General features: G+C 46.5%; 2 protein-coding genes across 4 annotated transcripts; one reads left to right on the forward strand and one right to left on the reverse strand.

The window, feature by feature from the left end:
* Window positions 1–2,954: 2,954 nt before the first annotated feature.
* Window positions 2,955–10,987, forward strand: NIM1K (NIM1 serine/threonine protein kinase). Of its 2 annotated transcripts, XM_088540317.1 has the most exons (4): window positions 2,955–3,369; window positions 3,909–4,147; window positions 8,431–8,699; window positions 10,216–10,987. In XM_088540317.1, the coding sequence occupies exons 1-4, from the start codon at window positions 3,299–3,301 to the stop codon at window positions 10,963–10,965; spliced, it is 1,329 nt and encodes a 442-aa protein (XP_088396443.1). In that variant the 5' UTR covers window positions 2,955–3,298; the 3' UTR covers window positions 10,966–10,987. The 2 variants fall into 2 exon arrangements, with proteins under 2 accessions (XP_088396443.1, XP_010226711.1); XM_010228409.2 differs by lacking the exon at window positions 2,955–3,369 and having other exon boundaries at window positions 3,468–4,147.
* Window positions 10,988–14,126: 3,139 nt separating this feature from the next.
* HMGCS1 (3-hydroxy-3-methylglutaryl-CoA synthase 1) lies at window positions 14,127–24,123 on the reverse strand. Of its 2 annotated transcripts, none has more exons than XM_088540311.1 (10): window positions 24,010–24,123; window positions 18,697–19,154; window positions 18,208–18,333; window positions 17,542–17,706; window positions 16,859–17,027; window positions 16,574–16,744; window positions 15,695–15,801; window positions 15,226–15,351; window positions 14,822–14,985; window positions 14,127–14,441 (listed from the first exon to the last, which is right to left on the reverse strand). In XM_088540311.1, exons 2-10 carry the CDS (start codon window positions 19,142–19,144, stop codon window positions 14,349–14,351), a joined length of 1,569 nt encoding a protein of 522 aa, XP_088396437.1. In that variant the 5' UTR covers window positions 19,145–19,154; window positions 24,010–24,123; the 3' UTR covers window positions 14,127–14,348. The 2 variants fall into 2 exon arrangements, with proteins under 2 accessions (XP_088396437.1, XP_088396436.1); XM_088540310.1 differs by lacking the exon at window positions 24,010–24,123 and adding an exon at window positions 20,786–20,822.
* Between the last annotated feature and the right edge of the window lie 652 nt (window positions 24,124–24,775).

Consider the following 24,775-nt stretch of genomic DNA (forward strand, 5'->3'; position numbering starts at 1 on the left):
ACTAGGCTAATTCTCTCCCTAAAGAAATATTCCCAAATCCAGCTATCCTCTATGTAGACATCCTCAATCCAGGCCACAAAGGGAACTGAAAGGGGATTCGGAATTAACTGCAGTATCTGAAGCATCCTTATGAAAAACCTCGAGGAGTTGTAGGGTAAGAGGCTATTCCATGTGAGTTATTTCACGTTCGTTGCAATAGGATCTGCTCCAGGTTCAGGGAGGAAGAGAAATCAAATGCATAAACTTAAAAAGAGGCTACATAAAAGTGACCTGAGCTGGGAAGCACAAATTCAGGGCTCCCTGTTCTAGCTGATTTTAGATTTCCAAGTGTCCTATTCAAAGCTTCTTAAAATCAGTTGACTTTTATTTACCTACCAAGATGGGAATCCTGGCAAAAAAGTTTGTATATCCAGTGATGTCTCCTTTCGCTTTCTGCTTTTTGATTTTCCTCAAGTCTATGATCAGGCTTTAGCTCAGCCTTCAGCTAAAGGCTGAGGTTATTTAGTGCTTCTTAGAATAGGACCAGGACATCAGTACCTGGAAATATTTAAATAACAGGGTCAAATAAGAGCAATGCTGGCTTAGGATGTGTCTTACGCTTAATATACCTGCTTGCTCTGTCATATGGTGAGTTTTGTAGTGTGATTTTGTTTGTTACTGTTATTTAAAGCTATAAGAAATTTGGGCAGTTTTTATATTCTCCCAAGGCTTTTCAGATCACTGGTCAAACAGACTGGACACAGAAAATAAAGTATTCTTTCTTTATTGTATTTGGATGGCTTCTGATTTTCCTGGTTTCTCTCCCCTCTCTTATTGTTTCCTTTTATAACAAGCACCTTCTTGTGTGGGGTTGGGGTTCATTTTACTGGTTAAAATTGCAGGAAGGAGCCTAGGCCATAAATAGATGGGAGATATTCTGCTGGCTCCGGGAGTACTGAAATAGCTCGTCTCAGAAGACAGGGCAAGTCTGGCCATTGGGCTCAGGGCCAGGAGGTCGCGGGGCTGACAACACGTGGGAAGCCTGTAAGGGCAACTGACTGCAGGCCGTGCTCTAGAAAGGAGCCGCAGGACTCCGTAAAAATCAGGCAGGAGGAAGCCGTGGAGGAGCCGGCACTAGGGCCTCAGCGCTGCTCTGCCGGCCTCAGAGCGCCTCGGCCCCGCAAGGCCCTGGCCTTTCCCTGTGATATTTCTGCCTCGGTGGGGCTGAACTTTGACATACGGCGAGTTAGCCGGCTTCTCCTTGCCCTCAGCGAAGGTATTCGGGAGTGGATTACATGGGTCTGCTGGAAGGAAATCCTCCTTATGCCGGCAGCCTTTTCACACAGCTAGTTAATTGCAAAGGCCCAGATAATTCTTGCAGAAGATCGTCTTTAGCTGCAGGTCCCCTCCCTGTGTTAGTAACCTACACACACACATTTGGTTTATTGTTCCACCTAGGATTCTGAATAGACCAACGCTCCATGTGCTCCGATATCCTGAACTTTGTTTTTTGTTGCCACTAGGAGCAGTTCTGTGCTTGCCCTGCAATGGCAGGAGGAGGTAACGGTGTGTGCCCGCCTGCCGCTCCGGAGCAGTCAGGCCACTGGGTCAGGATGTAGCTGTCTGCTATGGCTCTTCTTTGGTAAGGTTATAAGGAAGGTACTGCCCATCAAAATACACTTAAATAATCATTTGTAGCTTGATGGGGCACTCTGCCTTGCTGACAAATAAGGTCGTTAGAGGGAACATTTGGCCTAAGAGAGGCCATTTAACAGGAGAATCCTGAAGGCTGCTGTGCTCCAGTCTCTAGTAACAATTTAAGTATTTAGCCAATGTTTTATGGTTATATACAGTATTTGTCAGCGGTTTAACTCTGTTCGGATCCAGAGAATAAAATATGAACCCTGTGATATCTTAGATTGTTGTTGAAAGGTGATTTGCTACAAACATTTGTCCTCACACTATTTTTGTCTGTGTTCGTTGCTTGTTTGCAGTGATTTCATAATATTGCATGATCCATCTAAGATCCAATTACTTCATTATTTTATATTTTTTCTATCACCCATGAAAATAGCAGCTCTGATTCTGCAGCTCTTTGACAAATACCTGATTTGTAATAATCAAACAGGAATAAAAAATTCAGATACTTCAAGAAACAAATATATTTGCACTCCAGTTATAATCTATTTAATCTATAAGCAGTGTTGCAGATAAACATAGCAAGTGGCAGCCCTTGCCTCAGAGAAGTAGCCAGGGCAGATGAGGAATCCTCCTCTATTCCCAAAGTGAGGAGAGGCTCTTGGCTCAGGACTGTTGCTTCAGCTGTGTGAAAGCTGAAGTGCTGAGTTGTGGTGGGCTCCTCCTGGCCAGCGAGAGCTGCCTGCGGGCCCTGTGCTAGAAGGGCAGAGGCAACTTGCCAAAGCTGCTTGCATGCCTCCCAGGACAAGCTGCTGGATGCTGCTTTCCACCTCCCAGCCTGTCTCCTTGGCCTCGCTCTGGGGAGCTGCCGGATAAGAGCAGACAAGCACCTCAGTGCCAGTGCAATCCCATTAGGGGAAAGGCGTGCCGGCTTCCTCCCTCCCGCTGCCCTCCCGGGGCCGCAGCCTCTCCTCCCTGGCTTGGCCAGCTCCACCTCACGCTCTCACATGCCCTCTGCTATTGCGCTGCCCCAGGTCACTGCCCACCTGCCCCAAGCACCGCGTGCAGCGGCTGCTCGGATCCCGTCCCCTGCGCCCGCTGCGTGGGGAGGTGTCCAGCGGGGTGTCCCCCGTATCCAGCCCTCCACAGGTAATTGCTGAGCAAACTCCTGTCTTACGAGGTTGCCAACAGATCAACAAGACAAAACATTAGAGCATTCTACAGGTAAATGATTGCTTGCTTACTTGGAATGCACATTTCTTTACATGTGTTGCCAAGCAGAGTTAAATTGCTAAAGAATATGTGGCATGCTCTCATTTAGTGAATCGCGTGGCTGTTACATAAGGGCTTTAATGACTTTCTTCATCCCTCTGCTGGCAAAGCGTCTGGCAAAATTTTGAGAAGGCTCAAGGCTTTAAAGAAAGCTCATCTAAATAAAGGAGGGTTAAAGTGACATTGCAGTTACTTAATCCTCTGTTGTCCTTCCATGTGACTTCAGAGATCCTGAGGCACAGCATTTCCTTTGGCTGGTACGTACCTTATCCTTTTCCTATCGTTTTCCAGGATGAGCTGCTCTGTTAAACCAGCAATGGGAAGGAAACAGAAAGGCAACAAACTTCTCACAGCCAGGCTGTGCAATCAGCCATTTCCACGGCACAGTGACAGGCTCACAGGATGAAGAATGAATCAGGGGAAAACCCTATGTTTGGCTTTTGGACTGGCACCGAAATCAAGAACTACTGCAACCTTAAGGTCAGCTATTCAAAATCACCTTGAAGCATCTGGGTTTGCTCAAAGCAGCTCGTAAGCTATTACTCCGACCTTTATTGAGTTAATTTTTCAGGGCATCAACATGGACGTGTGAAATGTTATGCATTTGTATCAAAAGTACTGCATAGAATGTGAATAACTCACTGCTTTTGTGCATTAACAGTTTACAGCTTTAATTGCAAAGCCTCTTTTACCTTGTAGATGAAGATCCTGACACGCTCTATCTGTCCGTGGGAGATGGACATAAATAGCTTCCAATTTTATGCCTGATTTTTGGACAGAACTGCAATATGTAGATATGCCAGATTTGTTTTTGAAGTGATGTCCAAACTGATCCTTGGATATGCAGTAAGCTGGGGTTTTTTTTGCTAAATTTGCCACAATTTCTATTATGCTGAGGATTATTATTTAATTTGAACTCTTTATGGGGTGGCCTTGTTCTATGGGGAGGTGATCACTCTGTGGACTATGACAACAGGGTATGTGGATGGAGGAGGTCTTGGAAAACACCGCTATGCCAGGTGGAATCGCGAGGACAGCAGCGAGGACTATGGGCGCGTGGAGAGCTACGGAGGAGACGAAGAGGGCAGGCAGCACAGGCTGACCCCATTCGAGAAACTAACCCAGGATATGTCCCAGAATGAAAAGGTGGTGAAGGAATTAACCCTAGGGAAGAGGATTGGATTTTATCGAGTCAGAGGAGAAATAGGGAGTGGGAACTTCTCGCAAGTGAAGCTTGGAATTCATTCCCTAACCAAAGGTAGGCACTGCTATATGGGTCCAATGGGTTCTGATCAAACTTGGTCTGCACATACGTTAGTGGAGCACCTTCTCTGGGAAGCTTTCTGTATACACCCTATATACACATAGAAGCTGTATGTGATTTTTTTTAAGTGAATCTGGAGTAATATTGGGAGTATCACTTATGCTTGAAAAGCAGCCAGAAACATTTTCTCTGGTCATTCCCCTTGGGAGGAAATGAAGAAGTCTCTGCATTTCAGGGAGTTTACACACGTGGCTGAAGGCCCCACACACTTTGGGAAGCAGCTTGTGCCCCTGCTCCAGGAACAGTCCTGTCCAGCTGCCTTCTCCTTGGCCTAGGCCGCAGGACTAGGTGATGAGCTTGCAAGGCAGCGAGGGCAGCATCTGGGGATGCCTCGGTTCGCAAAGCTGACGCTTTCAGAGCAAATTCTGCTAGTGGGGATAGGGCTTTTTTTTTTTTTTTTTTTTTTTGGTATCAGTAATTCTCATGAGAACTATGGCAGTTTTGCTGACTAATTCCAGTTTCATGTGAAGGGTTCGGAGAAGGGACATAGGTGTGGGTTGAGCTGGAAAATGAGCTTCTGTGCAGCCAAACCTAGCCAGAAGGTTATGTTGAGTAGTCATCTGTTCTGCTTTTCTTAAGCACAGAAAAGCTCCCTAGATGCTGCTTCTGGGAAGAACTAGAAAGGCCAGGTAACGGCAGTGAATACTTCAGTTGTAGCCAAGAACTTTATCTATCCTGCTTCTGTCACTGACCATAGGAGCTCTAGCTTTCCCTCAGGGCAAAGCTTCCTTGGCTTTGGTCCTCTTCTGCTTCCTTTTCCTCATAGTCTTTTGTTTCAAGTTTGGATTCATTGTCCTTCCCTCAATCATGTTAAAGGTAAGACCTTCATACTTTATGATCTGTTTTTCTTTGACGCAATCAGTCCAGACTGCAGAGATCTGAAAGCTCGTCTTTACCCTAGTCATTTTGCAGTGCAGTTATGCTAGGAATCAGAGGGGAGCAACACTTTTGTTTTAGTTTTTGGAAAATAGCTCTGTTCCACTTGTCCCCCCCCCCCCTTTTTTTTTTCTTTTCCCAGTGAATTTTCTCCTTCTCGGGCAAACTGTCTTGTGTTTGCTGTTGGAGGAAGGGCTGCTGCTGGGGCAAGCGCAGGAAGAATGCTAAGGGAAACAAAAGGATAAACTTTGATCTGGATGAACCTCTTACTTGTTGAATGTGGGGCAGAGGTTGCTTTGGCATTTGAAAGGGTTAGTAGAAAATATTTGTGACTGCAGGAAATTTGAATAAACCAAATACCAAAATGCAGGTCATCAGTTTTTCTTGAAAAGTTTCTTCTCCCTCATCAGAAATCTCTAAAATTACTCTTCCTCCTCTTTGCACAGGTAGCTTATTTTTTGGTTAAGATATTTGTAGGAGAAGGCATGAACTTCTTGCTGCCAAGTTTGTAATTGTCACGAGGAAGAAGAAATGAGGGTGCAGAGCCTCTTTTGCCTCAGCTCTGCCCCGAGCTCTTCTGTCCTCGTAGAACGTGGATGGGAAGCAGAAACACATCCGCACTTGCACACTCCTCTGAAGGACAGTAGGTCTCAGCTCCTGCTCAGGGCCAATGAGCTTAAGTCCTTCTTTTGGCTGAGGTGAAAATACAAGGGCTGCTTTACTGGAGCTGGCCAGGCTCCTGTGGTAGAAGGAGGTGGCAGGTAGGGGGTTCAGCTGCTCAGTTGCTATCCCTGTGTTGAGCTCTAAATACAGTCTTTCTCCTCACGTTTCACTTGGGTTTTCAGAAGGAAGCAGGTTTGTTTTTAGTAGCAAGCTCAGCTTCATTAGTGAGTGTGTGCAGTTCCACAGCCCTCGCCATGTGTCCAGCAGTGTGTGTGAAAAGGTTTGAGAGGGGAAAACTGCAGGAACGTGAGGATAAAGAGCTCCTTTGCTCCTTTTTAACTCTCAGGAGTTATCTTGGATGATTTCAGAGGAGGCAGAAAACCATTTGGTGTCGTCATACATATTAAGAACATTAATTAGGATTACCCATTTTACTAATCTGAATTTTGGCAGAGATTTTCTCCAGAGTCTTTTGCTGAGTTGCTTGCTACAGAGTATTAGGTTCCTAAGCTCTGTGTAATCTTGATTTTAAATACCCTCCATCTTGCAAGGATAGTGTGAGAACATATCTGAATATGGGCAATTAAGGATGCCTGATGTTCTCAGATGCTAAAAGGCAGGTGCAAAGTGAAGGATGAGGTGCAGGGGAGGGATGTGCGGGTGCCCAGAGTGCTACGCTGTCTGTTAAGCAGTTTTAACTGGGATCTGTTTGTTGCTTTTTGTCCTGAAGTCATAGCACACACTGTTTGTTCTGAGCCGGCTTCTCAACTTTTTCCTAATCAAAAAGGTCTTACTTGCTGCGCCTTAAGCTAGTTCTTTTCAAACCTTAACATTCACTGGGTATGGTCAATGACAGTCTCTTGTTCCTGCATTTTAGTGTGTCAGTGTAGAAGCTGCCCACTCAGAAGGCCCTTCTCTGTGCATTGGTGCAATGCAAGGCTGACAGCAATGTGGAAGCAGATGGAATTATTTTAAAAAGAAAAACTGTGTTCTTTGCACTTTAGTGGGACTCTCTTTGCACATTATGCATGTGTGCAGCTGGAGGGATGTAGGTTGTATGAGCTTGCTCCTGCTTTATGGTCTTATGATAAGAAGATAAGGCCCTTTAATTCTATCATGTTTCTTTACTTCCTTTTAAAAAAAATGCAGGAAAACTATGAGGAATCCTTCTTTGTGCTTTTTTTTTCCTTCCTTCTACATTTGTTTGTTTGTTCTGACCCAAATGCCCCTAAGATCTATATGGCAAGAAGTAGCAAAGCAGATCTGCAGTGAAGATGATGAGAAACGTTACCCACCTTGCACAGGCTGCCCCTGAAAACGGGCACATCAAGGTGATCATTCCTTACAGGAATCCCGTTAGCTTTGAACAGCTGTTGCTTTTTAGTAGCAGGATCAAAATCTGCATTTATGTCATAAAGAAATCGAAGTGTACAAGAGTCTCGACCTGTATGGCGATACGGGCATGGGTATCGATGGCATTTCTTCTGAATTGTTGAAACACAAATCTTACGTGTAAATAAATTTACAATATTAGGTAAAAAACATGTGGAATGTTTTTATACCAAATCATACATAGAAATATAATGGTCTTCTCCCTCTTCTCTTAAACTGACAAGTGACCTTTTTTCAATTTTATGGACAGGTGCTAGAAACTAAGGGAAACTTTTCCTTTCCACTAGATCAGATTAAAATTGGGAATCTATGAACATTTGAGGTGTTTTTTTTTTTTTTAAAAATCTCCTTTTCCCAGGAAGAAACAGTTACCTTTCCTGACTGCTTTAGTTTCATTTTCTGTCTTGCGCAAAGCTGCTGTAAATTTTTTTTTAACCAGACTAATGCTTCAAATACCAACTGAATGCAGTAGAATGAAAACAGAAGTTGCAACCTCTCACTTAATAAGGAAGGATGGGGGCAATTCTAACTGGACTATTTAGGATGGTTTAAGCTACTCAGGCAATGCAGTGCAACTGCATAAGTATGTCAGTGTTTTGTGCCCCTTGGGTTCATACAGGTGAGCTACAGAAACAAGGAGAACTTAGCAGCCCATGGTCCCAGGACAGTATACTACAGCCAGCTTTGTGCCAAGGTAAACAGCATCCTTGCAACTTCGTTCGCTTTACTGTTTTATTCCTTTTCCCAGTTTAAAAATCTCTCTGTGACATGGACTCAAGGCCCACTGTGGCATACAGATGCTGAACTGTGCCTCTCCCAGGTTGTATATGGTGCCAAGAGCCACGTGTGTATGAACATGTTGGGAAAAACATCTCTGGAGACAGCGAGGGAGGGAAGTGTTCATGCTCCGAGCCCTCTGCCCGGGCCAGCTTCCTGCTTTCACCAGTGCAGGGCCTGGGTCCGGGATCCCTGCTGCGCGGCCTGGGTCAGACAGCTACCGCACATGCTGGAGCCTGGGCTGTGAAACACGCGTTGGCCTGAGGACAAGAGGTGTTGAGCACTGCACTGCGGCTCCCAGATATTCCAGCAGGGACTGGCATGTAGGAGACGGAAGGGGGACAGGGTGGATAGGTGGGGCTGCACCCCAGGTGCAGGGTGCAGGGTGCACTAGGCTGCTGTGGCTTATCATAATTTGGTCAGGGGTGAAATATCGTTGCAGCTATATAACCAGCTAGGGTTGGACAGTTACTGCATTAAAGAACATGGAAAAGCATTTTTCTTTTCAGAGAAAGTAGCGATTAAGATTTTGGACAAGACAAAGCTAGACAAGAAGACTCAGCGCTTGCTCTCACGTGAGATATCCAGCATGGAGAAACTGCACCACCCCAACATCATCAGGCTCTACGAAGTGGTGGAGACGCTCTCCAAGCTGCACCTGGTGATGGAGTACGCGGGAGGTGGGGAGCTCTTCACTAAAATCAGCACCGAGGGGAAGCTGCTGGAAACAGAGTGCAAACTGATCTTCTCCCAGATCGTGGCTGCTGTGAAGCACATGGTGAGGTGCCCTACATGTTGCTCTGTGCTACTCTAGCCAAGGTCTGTGCACATGTCCTTGTTTGTCAGTCAGCTTTGCTGTTACCAACAAACAGGCCCACACTTCTCAGGAGAAAACCCATTACAGAAAAGCTGTCTTAGTTACCTGAGAGATCCTTCCTAGCTCTCTTGAGTTACTGCCTCCTGGTGAGAAAGTTCGGGCCAAGTGAACTGGGAAGTGGTGGTGGATGGTACAGCCCCCGAGCAGCGCCGGGTTCTGCTGCCTGCGCTGAGCAAAGCTGCACTCTATCCCTGCAGGCAAGTCAAGAGGCAGCACCGACCGAGGTGTTCCAGAGAGAGGTTTGCTAGGTATTGCAAAAAGCCTGCTTAGTTATTACAAAATAATGAGTGTAGGAGGCTGGAAATGAGACAGGAATTCCTGATCTTTGCTTTGCAGATAGGTGAACACCAAGCAAGTCCCTTCCCCAGGCTTCAGTATGACAGCTGGATTTAGGATTATGTTGTTTATATAGAGCACAAAGCATCTTCCAGCAGCAGAACACGGCAGTTAACTACCCTTGAGGCAGCAGCCTCTGCACCTTGCAGAGCAACTACTCTGCTTACAAGGACAGCTTAAAGGAAGGGAATTTTGTGGTGTTAAGAAGTAAAACTAGTATTTGTTCAAGCTGGCTCAGGGTGCCCTCCCCTGGCTTGTGTTTTCCTGCAGCGTAGGCTCACACACAGAAAGCCAGGCAGTCAAAAGCGATTGGGTATTTCCAGGTCAGGTGCCAGGTTAAGCACAGGACAGACAGGCCCCCTGTCCTGCAAGCCCTGGTTACGTCCGCCAGCTCTCGTGGAGCAGAGGAGGCCAGGAGCTAGTGCTGTGTGTTCTACATTCAGCGATCACATCTGGCTCAGCATTAAACCCAAACTACTGCCTGGCCAGTCTCTTCTCTGCCAAGCCCTTTATTTTTGCTAATCTGTCACTGAATTTGCGCTATTCATATCCTATCTCACTGCTGCCAACTCACAGGGGGACAGGAAGATGCCAGGCCCTAATTAACAATTTATTCTAAAATATCTTGGTATTTCCTATTCCCCTAAAAGCGTTGGGTAGAGAGTGCTCAAACCCATCTGTTCCTCCTAATCTTTTCAAAACTGAAGCTAAACCATCACCTAATCAAGACAGGGTAGAGCTCCACTAAACAGAAAATTAATCAATGCTCATCTCCCACTGTCAGTTTTGATGAAAAAGAAATAGTGGTTATGGAAATAGTGATTATTAGTTAACAACAGACTGTTATCCTTTAAAAAAAAAACCACTTTTTTCTTCCTGTCTTCTCCAGGTATTCTGGTGCAAATTCCTTCTCTACTGCTCTGGCAAGCATTTGTTCTAAACACTTTTAACTTTTCAATTTTACAGCACTAGTTATTTCTGACTTGGCCTGAAATAAATCTGTTCTAATGGACAATCTTGGTGGTCACTGCAGAACATTGCTGTGAACAAGCTATCACTAAACCTGCCTCTTGTTCTGCAGCACGAGAACAACATCATTCACCGGGACCTGAAGGCAGAGAATGTCTTCTACACCAGCAACACCTGCGTTAAAGTGGGAGACTTTGGCTTCAGCACAATCAGTACAAGAGATGAAACGTTAAACACCTTCTGTGGCTCCCCGCCTTACGCCGCCCCCGAGCTCTTCCGCGATGAGAGCTATGTTGGCGTCTACGTGGACATCTGGGCCCTGGGCATCCTGCTGTACTTCATGACGACGGGTGTCATGCCATTTCGGGCGGATACAGTGGCCAAACTGAAGAAGTGCATTCTCGACGGGACGTACAGTGTGCCCCCGTGCCTCTCGGCAGCCTGCCAGAAGCTGATAAGAGGAGTGCTCCAGCCCGTGCCAAGCGAGCGCTACTCCGTCAAGCTCATTATGAGCAGCGAGTGGATGCAAGGGATATGGTACCCCCAGCCCTTAGAACCGTTCCCACTGGATCCAAAGTATTTATCGGAGATCAGCACCCTCAAAGATGAAGAAAATGAAGTGAAAAGTATTCTGCAAGATCTGGGGGTCACAGACGAACACATTCAGAACAACCGGGGCAAGGACGCACGCAGCTCCATAACGGGCATCTACAGGATCGTTCTGCACCGCGTGCAGAGGAAGAGGGCGCTGGAATGTGTTCCGATCATGTCCAGCCCTGACCCCCAGGAGCAGGACATTCAGAAAGACAACAACTCTTACACAGGGCTAAAACACACATCCAAGCTGTGCTCTATTTTATAAATTACACTGAAGGCTTCACCCTTGGTACACTTAAAAAGGATTTTCTTCATTTTTCACATGCGTTGGTGTTATATTTTTGTAATTTTTAAATAAACCAAAACTGCCTTATCGCATCTGCATTTTTCAGTTCACACAAACAGCTCAAATGCAGGACTCTACTGGACTTTTGTTTGGCCCTCACTCCAGAGACCTGGGGCAGACGGTGCAGTAAGTACTCATGTAGTAAACCAGGTAAGAAGTCACTAGTGGAGCTGGTGAGCTTTTAATAAAAAGTGAGCAGTACTTACTTAACTTAATGCTCTCAAGCAGTAGCTCAGTTCAGGACTACAGTGGTAACTTTGGGGAAATTCTGCCTTAGCTTGACCCAACTTGAGCACAAACCAGGACAGCTTTTGCAGTGAATTATGTTTAAACAGAAACCAGATCACACTTGAAAAAACTGCATTTTTTTTCCTTAAACTTCTCCAACCTCATTTGAGTGGTAGATAAGAGCTTCTTTTTTTAAAACTTTTATTTTAAGAAACTACAAAGCTGTCTGTCAAACACTGAAACCAGCTGCATGATGTGTCCTGCTTTGTTAGGACATTCAGTGAGGCTGCCCAGTCAAATTTAGACATGCTCCTTTAACCTTGCTCCTGTGCTGTATAACCAGTGGAGTTACCACCTGCTCACTCTGTTTCAGTTATTTGTAACATGTTGGCAAGTCCAAGACCTGTTTTGACTCCAACTGCCCTTCCAATAAAGCAGCAAGGGGGTAGTAAAAATTCATCTAATATTATGTTCTTGCTTTAGCACTAGCTATCAGTAAGTTGAATGCAACTGCTAATAAATAAATACATCTGCTTATAAATTAAGTATTAGACTTTGCTAGTAACTTCTAGCATGACCGGTACCAAGGGCTGGCACAGAGTTAACTGTGACACACGTTAAATGCTGGAGAACCTGACAGTGTTTCCAGTTGTTCTGAACTTCATGAACCTGTAGATATATTCCTCCCTTGAGCTTTGCTAAGGTATGGCCTTACTTTAATGTGCAGCAGCCTTGGCTGAGCTGCAGAGGGTGTTTAGAGGCAGTAACTGTCCTCTGGCTGGGCCCCGGTGTTGAAAGGCCTAAGTGAGAGGTACAACCTATAGGGCTTTTGTTGAGGCAAGCAAACTTACCCAAGGCTTAGGGATGTTCTTTCACATTAAAGCAGGTTTGCCACATATGGTACCAGAGCTGAGGAGGTAGCAGGTGACTTTCAAAGGAACCAAATAATGTCAATGAGCAACAGAACAACTCTGAGAAACCACCAGGAGACAACTGGCACACTCAGGCTCAGGTAGACAGAAAGCAAGAAACAAATCACTTCCACCACTGTGAAAGGGGATAAAAATTACCGTCCTTACAAGATGGTAGCACAGGTGATTCTATTTCATAAGCTAGGAATTAATTCTTCCCCTCTATGAACAGTTTCTATCCAAAAGCACTTAAGACAGAGCCTTGAAGTACCAGTCTCCCAAAAGCATGAGCAGACCTTTCCACCTGTGTCATGAGATAGGATTAAAAAGTAAGATCAAGAGCCACACAGCTGGAAAACTCAACGTTCTGAGTTTACACAGGGCCAGTTTCCCCTCTTTCCTGTTAAAAGGACAAACAAAAAGCATCCTGAAATCCCAACAAGCCAGCACTACTCCAACAGGTTTCAAATATCTCAAACTTTATTTTATTAAAGGATCAGCCTCACAAACTGTGAGGGGGCCTGTGGTTAATTTTTTGTGCCAGTAGCTCAATCCTTGGCTTGTCCACTGCCAGCAATGGACTGTGTTCCAGGGCAAGTGTTTGTTGTGGTGCCAAGGGCACCTAAACCCCAGTCCTCGCACCGCTATCTTCATGCATTGTTGTTCATCATTTTCAATGGAACAGACACGCTAGTACCCAGCAAGTCATAATAAACAACTATTTTACCAAAGCTTGACTGTACAAATCCGGCAAAAGTTATCAAAGCCTAGTGAGTGACTGATCATACAAACACTTCATTACACCAAAAAAATGTAATTTAACAGACAAAGCCATTTCTTCTGCCACTTTATATTAAGTAAGTAATGCAGCTCTGTAGAATTAGACAAAGGAATAAAACTCAAAAAGACTTTGTTCTGTATATGAACTCAAAAATATATTACAAGCTTACAAGGCTCATGGCATAGTTCATTTCCAATCTGGACTTTAATATACCCAGGCTGGACTCACTATTATTAGTGGTGTACAGGTACCACTTGCAAATGGCTAGCTTTTAGTTAGGGGAAAAAAAAAAAAAAAAAAAAAAAAAAAAAACACACACATATACTACAACACTACTAAAACTTCAACGTATGAAGCCAGATTCAGAGTTAGAAGTAGTCTCTGAAAAACATATATATTAAGACTAATGAGAGGCCAAGGTTCCAGACAACCCGATCTTCCTCCCTTCCTTAGTCTGACATTTAAAACAGCTCCAGAAGATCTGAGAGTTTTATTTGAGAATTTATGTCTTAAATACTTAATCTTCAGTTACAATTAAATAATCTCAAAAGGTGCCAAACTGATGAACCTCAAAAAAATACACTGTTTGGTTCTCTGGAAGGAGAAAAAAAAAAAAAACAACAACAACAAATAAAAAACTGCATCTCACGTCATTCCTCTTCCCTTCCATAGTGCTGTGATTTATACTGAAGGTATAAAGCACACGGTATGAGGAGGAATTAACAGCAACTAACACAGTCAGTTTACAGAGCTCCTAAAATAAAACAAAAACCTCACAATAAACTTGTTAGTCTAGCTGTTCTTAATCCGTTGTTTTGACAGGGGAGAGAGAATCTATTCCATTAATAAGCGCTACCGCATGCATTCCAGACCTTTTCCAAAGAATGAGGCAGCTAGAACAGGAGAAGAAAGGGAAGAGGGAAGTGAAATGCTGTATGCAGAAGAGGGACTGCTCATTGTCAAGGCACTGAGAAACCCAACATTAAAAGCTTACACTGTTTTGTCTTACACTTTTGAATACAAGTTGTTAACAGTTGAAGTTTCAAGTCATTTTACGTGAAAAGGCAGGCAGAAGATTTTCTACATACAAAAGTCTTGTAACAGAACACAGCTACAGCTCAGCAAATTAACAATGTTTGTTTAGGAATCTACAAAGACCCTGGCAAGTCCCTCCATCTCCAGTATATTAATGATCTTAGTGTTCTGACAACACTATAATTATCACAACATATTAAAATGAATCTTGTCAAAGGGGTTTAGACAGTTTTCCCATGCTCCAATTAAGTTTTACTGTACAGTGAAACATCACACTATTTTAATCCGTTTTCTCTCTCTCATGCTACCCTCACACTTCTTCCATTTCCCCACCTCACAGAGGTATCTTAATGCTCCCCATTGGAAATGGCAACAGTAACGCCTTCCGATTCTGTTGTTGCAGGGATTCTTGGCACTTTCTTAGCAGGGCTTGGGATGTGCTAAGAAGAAGGGAAAAAATCATTAAATCAAGTTTTCTAGTTCCCATACATTCTTACTTCCTGGCTACTCCACCGCTCAGACACCATCCATGCACCATCGGCACCTGGTCTGCAGCCATTCCAGTCAGCCGCGTTTCATGCAAAACTCATTACGTGAAAGGAGCCATTTACTTGTGCAGCTTCGTTTTGGTTATAATGAAATGTACTTGGTTAAAATACGCAATGTACAAGCCAGAGGTAAAATACTGAATACAGCGTTTTAAAAAGTCCTCGAACCTTGCCAGACCCTTTCCTCTTTTGACATGCACCCACATGCCGACACATGCACAGAGCCTGCTCCACTACTTCACTCCCTCTTTAAAAGCGTGCAGAGTGTTCACCTCATGGACCACGCCGGGGTGGACGACTCCGACTCCCGCCTCCAGCGGCCCGTCACCCAGCAGCGGGCGCCTCGCATACGTTCTCCTGTGCTTTTCATCCACACGCACGAGGTACCACGTTCCCTCAAAGAGATCGTCTGCCGAGCACTGCGGAATATAGTTGGCTGCAAGAAAGACAACAACGTTGGTCAGTTCTGCTTTGTAAGTGAAGTTTGGAAGCAGTAGGCAGCAGAACTGAGTCTGCATTTTCATTTCAAAGACACTGGGCCAATAAACGCAAGCTACAGAAATGCAATTCACAAGCTATAGAAAAGTAGAGGGAGCTGGATGTGTCCTTCATGTGAATTAAACCCTAAGGATTTTGCTGTACACTGAGGGATGATTTATATTTAAGTGCTTTTTACCCAAATGATGTGTTTCCTGTCTAATCTTCATGTTTTCAGCAAAGACATCAGGTGCAATGCATTTTCTTGAGTCAAGTCTTGTTTTAAGATCAGAAAGGCTGGCGGTTATTTTGTCCAGGGAAGAACCTGCAATAAAAAGCCACCATGTAACACAGAACCAGTGCTGAGAGATGTGCATAAGCATGTGAAGCTCATGCTTCTGAGTGGTCTTCTGAATGGATTCTGAATGTTTTGAAATGCTTAAACATTACAGAAGCCAAACCTCTACCAATTTAAAATATTCCAGATTACACAAGCAAAATACCCAGCATTTGAAGAACACTCTGTATTCTCCACTTGCTCAGGGAAAGAGAGCTCCCTGAAGCGCTTTTAGCTGCTGGCCCATTGTGCATGCCCAGGGAAAGCAGGTCCTGTGTGGGGCGAGTTCCCACACAGGCTCCCCAGGGTGCCCTGGGCTCCCAGTGCTCACCTGGGGTGGCATCCTGCGTCACTCGGATGGAATAAAGTGTCGCGGCAAAGCCTGAGCCATACGAGAACACGCTGATCCTCTGCCCGGCGAGCTGCTCTGGGGAGTACCTGCAAATTGGCCAAAAACAGCAGCTTAGAATGCAAATTATGCCCAAGTGCCAGTTTTAAATAAACTAAAAGTTGCAGCCTGCTTAACAGAAAGCAGCCAGCAGACTGTACTCAAACGCACACATATGATCACTATAGGAATAAACAAGGATTTTTTAAGACATGATTCCAAGCATTGCTGCTATACCATTATTTTCAAGGTTGACTAAGCAAAAGGGAGCACATTAATGCCCAGAACATAGTTAGCTAAAAGGCAGCTAATTCTCATTGCTAAATTACCCAAAGCCTCAAATGAAATATCACATCCTAGAATGCAAGGTGACAACAAAGGAAAAAGACGACCCAAGACGACTTTCTCTATTTTAAGGGGATTTTGTGAAAGCCTCAGTGATTGCACAAAATACAACAGTTCCTTAAGCAAATATGGATTTCACTTGGCTCTTCTTGCTATAGAAGAGAGCAGTTTTTTCTTTTTTTATTTTTAATTTATTTTGAGCTGGGAAAAGATCACCACCCTACAAATAATATCCGGTTTAGAATGCAGGAAACATCTTCTAGGTCAACCTCTGGCACAGAACTTTTGCATTTGGTTTTCATTTGAGCAGATCGTGTGTGCAGAATAATTTTCTGGTCTTAGTCTTGCTGCTCAAGGTAATCTAACAGGTAAAACACCTAGATGGTTCTTTCACAGAAGCCTATCATCTGAAGCAAAACTATTTTACACAATTCTGTATGAGAAGCTGTGACTTTGTCTTCCTGGTCTCAGGCTTACTGGGCTAGAAGGGAAGCGAGGCAGCCGTAGACGGAGGGTGTGTACATATTCCCATTCTGGTTGGACACGAGCAGGGAAGCTTTGGTTTTCTGATTGAAGAGCTCGGCACTAGCTTTCATAAAAGCTTTTTCCACATCTCTGTCAAAATAGGTATCTTCCAGTTTAACATCCCTACAAAAAATAAAGGCAGTTACTAAAAGAGCAGAAAGGAAAAACATCTCGGGTGTTTAACGGATTCAGACTGGTGGATATGGGTAGACTGTGGGATACAGCAGCTATTCTCACCTGAAAGCCTCCAGACCACTGAAAACACCATTTGCTGTTTCAGGGTTCGGATCACTGAGAAAGTCATTCAGCAACAGCCTGGCCACAGATTTCTGCACCAGTTTACAGTAGGGAGAGTGGAAGATCATGAATCCAAAGTCATTCAAGGTGAAACGTCTGTCTGTTCCCTCTGGAAGCAGCAGAATATGGTATGTTATAACTTACTACTAGTGCTCACACTGTTACAGTAAACAGGAGAAATTATGACATGTCAGCATTCAAAAGATTGCCATAACACTAATGATTCCTGACAAGTTTGTTTAAAATACTGCCACAACTTCTATTCAAACAAAAATAATTCTTACTGACTGATCATGTGTGGCAACTAACAATGCCCTTTTTCTAGCAGGAAAAACTAAAAGCTTCACAGCATCTCTGTATTTTGAAATAGCAAATAAGCTGGTTTAAGTAGTAAGGGCCTGCAGAGGATACTCCTTGCTGAAGATGGTGTATTCAGTCACACCAACTAAACCATGTTTCACACGGCAGAAAGCAAACGAAGACTTCAACTACCTCAAACACCCGAACACAAGGAAATGGGGCACACACTAGCCTGCAGATCAGACACCAAACCCTGAGTCTGTCCACATAACTGGGCACTCCAATACACGCCCGTTTGCCCTGTCATGGAGCGAGGTACGTACCCTTCTGCCACTGGGCATGGATCTTGTTGCGATAGACAGTGTAGCAGCGATCCAAGGCACTGAGGTAGCACTGTATGGATAGTTTGCCATCAACTACAGGATACTCGGACACCATGTCTGGTTTATAGAAGTCATAGGCATGCTGCATGTGGGTCCCACGCAGCCCTGGTTAAGAGAATTTGACCAAAATTACTTTTTTTCAGCTACTTTGAAGTGATTTAAACACACCATAGCACACGTGAAGAACAAGCAGGTTTTAACAGCACCTCCAGTCCTTCTTGCCTGCACAGTTCTCAATTCCCTTGTACTCAAGCCCAGTAGGACTGAGCATAACAAACACAAATAACAGGATTTCCATCATTTCTTCTGGTACATGGAGAGCTTTGCTATTCAGTTCAAGTCCATTCTTCACCAATTTTATTAGAGAATTGGTTAGAGAATCCCCAAGGGAAAAAAAAAAAAAAACACACAAGACAGAAGCATCTTTAGTTGATATTTCCTGCCTCCTCTAATGGGCCTTGAACAAGTTGCCCAGAGCAAGAGATGACAAAGTACAACTTCGACGTGAGCGGGGGTTAATCCAGCCCTCCAGCAACCCACAAACACAGAGAAGAGGCTTCAGAAGGGAAACAGTGTCTGGCTGGTCTGTTTTCTCACAGAACTAACCTCGCTCAAAAATTAAAGGTGCATTTGGGCCAACTAGCATGGCAACTGCTCCGGCTCCCCCCGTCGGCCTGGCATTTCCAGTGGCATAAACAGCGATGTCTCCAGCGACAACGAGCGCGTAGCGGCCTGCAGGAAACACACACACAGCCCCAGAAGGGAGTCAGCATCCAGCGGGATTTAATATCCAGCAGCCTTTTGTGGACCTCTGTTCAGAGAGGAGATGACTGCAGGATTGGGGGGTTCTTCAATCTTTATTTATTCGCCCCATTTCGTGTTTTTCCTGGCAATCACCAGCGATCACAAGGAGAGCCCAGTGACGCTTCTCTGGGTCATTACTTTCCGTATGGAATTGAGCTAGTGGCCAATGCCCAGAGCACTTAAGGTGAGGACTTCACAAGAGGGCTCCGTTTTATTTATACGGTTAAACAAGAACAACAATTCACCAACAACAGAGTGACGCAGCCTCTCAAAAAAACACCCCAGACTTACCATCCCAGGAACTGGACTCGATCCAGTTAACAGCATTAAAGAGAGCAGCAGTGCCTCCATAGCACGCGTTTGTGGTGTCAATTCCTTCGACATCTGTATTACCAGATTCTTCAAAGAGTTGCATCAGGACAGTCTTTACCGACTTTGATTTGTCAATTATTGTCTCCGTTCCAACTTCTAATCTCCCGATACAGTCATAGGAAAGACTGTTCCTCTCCATGAGCTTCTGAACCACAGTCAAACAGAGAGAATTGATGTCCTCTCGGTCAGAGCAGAAGCCCATCTTGGACTGGCCAAGCCCAATGGTGTATTTGCCAGCATCTACCCCATCGTACTTCTCCAGTTCCGTCTGGTCAACGTACTGAGAAGGAAAGTAAATTTCCAGGGCAACAATTCCCACATCTTTTGGCCAACAGGATTCAGCATTCACTGGAAGAGACCCAGGCATTGTGGCAGATCTGAAGGGAAAAACAGGAAAAAGAAAGCATACAAAACATGAAACAGCTGACATTCACATCCATTTTTAGCAACATATTTCATATATACTATAATTTTATATGATTTACAAAAAAGGTTAAGTTTCAGCTATTTTAGTTTCCTTTGCAAAAGGCAAGCCTTTACTTCTGCAGCAAATTCCTGAAGATGCTTACTAAGAAGCTCTTTTATCTGAAAATGCAGTTTCAGACCTGCAGATACATATGCTTAAATTCAGCCCAAGTTATTTTACTGAAGCAAAATGAGCAAATCAACAAATGTTTAGTGTTCAAGAAATGTGAGTCTTAACGTTCATTATTCTACTCTTGCGTCTAAGGCTTGTATTAGGCCTCAGTTTTATACAACTAAGCTACAAATGCTAGATTTTTTTAAAAAAATGTTGCTGATTCATAACTTAAGTTTAGAACATAACTTCACCAGGAAATTGCCGCCTTAAACAGCCTTCAAAACTGTTTTTATTTTTAAATTAAATGACCCGATTGCCTCCATGTTGCATATACTTGCAGCAAAGACGGCAATTTTTGGGTCTCCCCCCACCCTGCAGTCTGTTTTGACATTACTGTACACTAGACCCAGAGGGATACCTCACAGGAAAACATATAAGAGTTCTTCATCACGGACTATGATTTCACATTTTAACACTCTTATCTACAATTACTAGGATAAACCACATTCTATTAATTTAACCCTATGAATTCTAAGCAAATAAGCACATTTTTTTTCTATACCTTTACTTACATCCTTAAAAAACAATTCTCTCTCATGCCCACCTATCAGCATTGTCAGATTGACCTTATCCAGCTTCTTCCTACAATCACGATGAGCTGCATAAAGGAATAAAGCCTTCCTAACCAGAAACAACCACTTCACACTGTACAAATTAACACAAATGCTAGGCAAACACTTTATATAATTGAATTGTATTCCTGCATACACGTATAATTGAAGACAAAAGTCCTAACTGAGACTTAAGGTAAGGACACACGGCTTCTCAGGCTTTCTGGTTGCTTTTAAGGAATTTGCAGGCACACCTATGATGCACCTAAAACAACCCATTTCACTCTGTGTTCATGAAGAAGCACGTTTAAAACTGCTGCCTGAAGCAGTACCCACGACCTATTAACACACCACTTCAAGATATTCAGGCATCCTCTCTCACCCTATTTTATCTAGTCAGAGGGAAAAAATAAATAAAAATTACACACACATATACATATAGAAAACCCGCAAGGTTACGACAAAGCCAGAACCTCTCCTTTTCAGTCCCCTGCCCCTGTCCCACCTCGCGCTGCCGGCGGGGAAAGGTGCGCGCGGCCCGGGACCGCCCGAGCGGCCGTTTCGCTTTCGCTGCCGGCACCCGCGCGGCCGCCGCGGCCCGCGGGGCGCTCCCAAACGGAGCCGCCGGCCCACGCTGGCCCCCGCCGCGGCGCGGCCCGAACCGGCCGCGCGGGGGAAGGCCACCCCGCGGAGGGGAACCGGCCGCGCGGGGGAAGGTCACCCCGCGGAGGGGAACCGGCCGCGCGGGGGAAGGCCACCCCGCGCGGGAAACCGGCCGCGCGGGGGAAGGTCACCTCGCGCCCCCCCCGGCTCTTACACGTTGCGGAATCCCATGGCCGGCTCCGCCGCACGGCCCGGGGGATGGAGCGCGCATGCGCGGCCGCGCCGGCCGTCACCTTCAGCGCGCGGTGATGCCGCGCGCACGCGCGCCCGCCCTACGGGGACGGTGTGGGCGGGGCTCTGCGGCCGTTACCGCCCCCCGCCTTCCAACCGCCGCCCGTTACCGCTCCCCCCCCCGCCTTCCAACGCCCAAACACCGCCCGTTGCCGCCCCCCGCCTTCCAAACACCGCCCGTTACCACACGTCCCCGCCCCCCCCGCCTTCCAACCACCGCCCCTTACTGCGCCCCCCTTTCCATCCGCCGCCCGTTACCGCGCTCCCCCCGCCGCTCTGGCTGCACCTGAGCCCAGCCCGCCCCTCGACATCCGAGGCATCACACACCTTTTTATAGTTGGGTGTGGCTTTGAGGTTTTTTTTTTTTTTTTTTTTCTCCTCCTCCTTCTCCCCTGCCTCTGCCCCAGCCGAGCTGGGTGTTTATGCCTGGGCGCGAGCAGTGAGGAGGCTGGAAGCAGGTGCGCTTCCGTCCTGCACAGGACATTTTCACATCACTTGACACAATGGAAAGTGCGCGGCCTTTCTGTTGATAGCTAGCTGCGCTCCCTCACAGCACCTCGCATTTGTCATGGCAGGGGACTCCAGGCACTAGGGAAACAAACCTCTCTCCTGCCAGTCCTCCTCTTTTGGCTGAGGTCCAGCAACTGCCTTCATGCGGCCCTGTGCTGCTCTCCTGTGGTGATATACCTTGATGCAACTGCAAGTAGCTGCATCAGTATATGGGTAACTCCCATAGAGACTTAAAGCCCAACAACATCCACAATTGGTTCTGACAACCAGTCAGAAGCTACCTTACCCTATAAGCCTCAGTTCTACTAGCATTTTATTTAAAAATTTTCTCAGATGCTTTAAGTAACACTTTTTGCTTGCCTAAGTGCTCCAGAGTGGGGGGAGATTAAAACTAGAGACCGTACTAAGTAGAGCAGATTGTTCTTACCAGCCTCTTGAATCTTCAGGAATGCTCCCACTGGTGGGTGGGCTCAGGAGTTCCACCTGCACCTTGGCTGTGCTGAGAAGCCAGTGCCAGCCACGACCCTTGAGTCCCACATGGAGGGCAGAGCTGCGTGATGGCCCCAGGGCCTCCACCAGCTGAGGGCTCTTCCTCCTCAGCAGCAGGGCTCACGGTGGTGGTTACTGAAAGCAGCTTCTCCAAGCTACTACAATGAGCCTCCACTTCCGAGCTGTTTACTGTCCATACAAAAACTGAGGAGTCATCAGGCTAGAGAGATTAACTAAGGAGCTCCAAGCTCTTTTTTTACAGGATTCCTGGGCTCCAGATCCTTCTCCAAGGACTGTGCTTGACCCTAAATGCACAGGGCACTGAAGAAGAGAGTGGGCAAGTCTGCTCCGGTCTTTGAAAGGATACAGGCACACTAACAGGGAGCTCCCAAAGACCAGCTGGAAAGGGATTTTTGACATCCCATCCCCTTTGGGTTGCACGTACTTCCCTTCCTTGAAAGGCAGCAAGTACAAAATCTTTGTAGAGCTCAAAAGCTGCTCCAGGAGCCAGAATGTCAAGAGCTAAAAGGCTGCAGAGATTAAATTAAATGTCTAAGAATGTAATTAAGATCCACAGTAACAGACAAGACAGTGGCAACACATAAGGGGCTTGATGGATGTAGCATGACATTAGAAAAAGGTGGCTTTTAAGTAAGGAGAGAATTCAACATTTCAAAGGATTCAGATTACATGGGCATCACCCTTGCTTGCTACTTACAGAGCCCAGATTAAAAGTGCCATTTAATTCTAAAGTACTGTAATTTTCATTAGAAAACTTTAGGCTGAAGACAACTAAAGGGATATTTTTCCTAAAGGTATTCTCATGGGCAGCTCAAACACACCTAATACTGCAGCAGTCTGGGCTACCAGGATATATGGTAATATAAGACACCATATCCAGTTATGTAAGATAACAGAAGTTACATGAATAAAAGTTATGTATGCTTCTGAACACTTAAAGCAAGACATCTTAACCAAGACAGGCATTACAGGAAAAAAAGCAAATGCTTATTTAATGAAAAACACCATTCTGTTCTCTTCATCAAAAGCACAAAAAGACAGTCACTGATTTTTTCCTACAACAGGAATCAAACTTTTCCATAATGCTTCTTTAAAGTACTCCCTTAAAAAGACAGTGCTAAGATGATTTGAAAAGAGACATGAGAAAGCAGACTTCGTCTGCTAAAGAATCTGTACAGGATAAGTAACATACACTGGCCTCTGCTAATAATGCCAAATAACCCAATGTGTTCTTCTCTACACAGGGCAACTGCTGCTTTCACCATCGTTATTACGAATATTTTGTTAATAACTTGACATTATTTCATACTTAAGTTTATTTCACACAAGATGCTAACTGAAAAATATATAACAAAAGTCTCCACGTGTTTGTGTTGCTTGTAGCAAACAGTTTGCAAATAGAAGGGGAAAAAAATAAAAACAAAAAGAATTACAGAGCACTTTTAGAATAGTGGCTCTAGAAGCAACATCTCAGGGCGTTTCCTCCCTTCCCCCGACGGAAAAAAAAAATAATCAAAACAAACAAAAGAAAACAAAAAACAACCAAACAAAATACACATGCAGTCGAGTGATGCAGTGGTAGCTCCAGGGAAGATACCCTGTAGTTGAATCTAGTCACCCGGCTCGGCGCAGAGATGCGGGCAGCGGGCGCGGAGCCGCTCGCGCAAACAGCCATCGCGCCGCAAGAGGTCACTGTTTTTAGCCAGATCGCGCAGCAAACGCAGCATCACCTCGTTCACCGCGAGCCACGAGCTGGACACACGAGGTCAAGCAAAAGAAAGTAACAGTAACAGAGAAGAGCAAGTAGAGTCTGACCGCAACCGGCCGTAGCATCCGCACGGAACCGGCATCCACCCTCAGTACCCGGGATGCTCCCCGAGGCCCCGCACGGCCAGGGGCGCCGCCGGCAGGGCGGCCCCGGGCTGACGCGACCCTCCGGGGCAGCGCCGGCCGCGGGGGGCAGCGCCCGGCCGCGGGGGGCAGCGCCCGGCCGCGGGGGGCAGCGCCCGGCCGCGGGGGGCAGCGCCCGGCCGCGGGGGGCAGCGCCCGGCCGCGGGGGGCAGCGCCCGGCCGCGGGGGGCAGCGGGCGATGCCCGCCGGGCCCAGGCCCGGCCGCGCCGCTCTCACCTGCGCGAGGCGATGGCTCCGGTGGCCGCTGCGCTCCGCACCCCGCTCGCACGCACGGGGGGACGCGGCGCGCGGCGCCTTTAAACAGCCCCGCGGGCCGCGGCGCGGAGCGGCAGCCCCGCCGCCCAATCGGAGCGGCCCCTGCGCGCGCCCCGCCCAGCGGGCGGCCGGCGCGGGCGGGGGCAATGGTGTGAGAGAGTGACGCAACGTGGCCAGAGGGCGGCACGCCAATGGGGACGCGGCGCCGGCGCGCGGCGGCCAATGGGAACCGAGCGCTGCGCGGCGGCGGCCAATGGGAGCGGGCAGCCGACCGCGGGTGAGAGTAGGGCGGCCGCGGCGCGCGGCGCGGCGAGGGGCCGGTTGCCCGGCAACGGGAGGCCGGGCGCGGCGCGGGGGGCGCGGGGAACGCGGGGTCGGTGTCGCCGCGGGCCGGGCCGGGCCCCCGGGCCCTGCGCTGCCCGGCGGAGCCCGCTGCTCCCGCGCGATCGCCCTGTCCGTCCAGCCGCATCTCAGGCACCGTCTTCATTGGACAAGTTCACGGGAAGCTTCTGCGGGGAAGCTGTAGCCTTTAGGCCTTAACGATGGTTTATAACCAGATGATCTGTTAGTACGTGGGGTCTGCAGTGTCCCCACGGGTTTGTTCCCTATCAGTGCAGGGAATATAAACCCTGATTGCGATGGGAAACTGCCAGATAAAAATCATGTATACCTTTTAACACCTGGATCATTTGGTTGCAAAACCCCAAGCAGAGGAAACAGGCTCCCT

The sequence above is a fragment of the Tinamus guttatus genome, unplaced genomic scaffold (assembly GCF_059628265.1).
Source record: "Tinamus guttatus ecotype Peru unplaced genomic scaffold, ASM5962826v1 Tinamus_guttatus_pri_ptg000059l, whole genome shotgun sequence".
NCBI lineage: Eukaryota > Metazoa > Chordata > Aves > Tinamiformes > Tinamidae > Tinamus > Tinamus guttatus.

Excerpts from the sequence above, each read along its gene's own strand:
- NIM1K (XM_088540317.1), top strand. The coding sequence starts at position 3,299 with ATGAATCAGGGGAAAACCCTATGTTTGGCTTTTGGACTGGCACCGAAA. Across the intron at positions 3,370-3,908 it reads AGAACTACTGCAACCTTAAG|GTGGAATCGCGAGGACAGCA; the intron begins GTCAGCTATTCA and ends CCGCTATGCCAG. Across the intron at positions 8,700-10,215 it reads TGGCTGCTGTGAAGCACATG|CACGAGAACAACATCATTCA; the intron begins GTGAGGTGCCCT and ends CTTGTTCTGCAG.
- HMGCS1 (XM_088540310.1), bottom strand. Across the intron at positions 17,028-17,541 it reads CCATGCCCAGTGGCAGAAGG|AGGGAACAGACAGACGTTTC; the intron begins GTACGTACCTCG and ends TGCTGCTTCCAG. Across the intron at positions 15,802-16,573 it reads CTCGCTTCCCTTCTAGCCCA|GTACTCCCCAGAGCAGCTCG; the intron begins GTAAGCCTGAGA and ends GCCAATTTGCAG.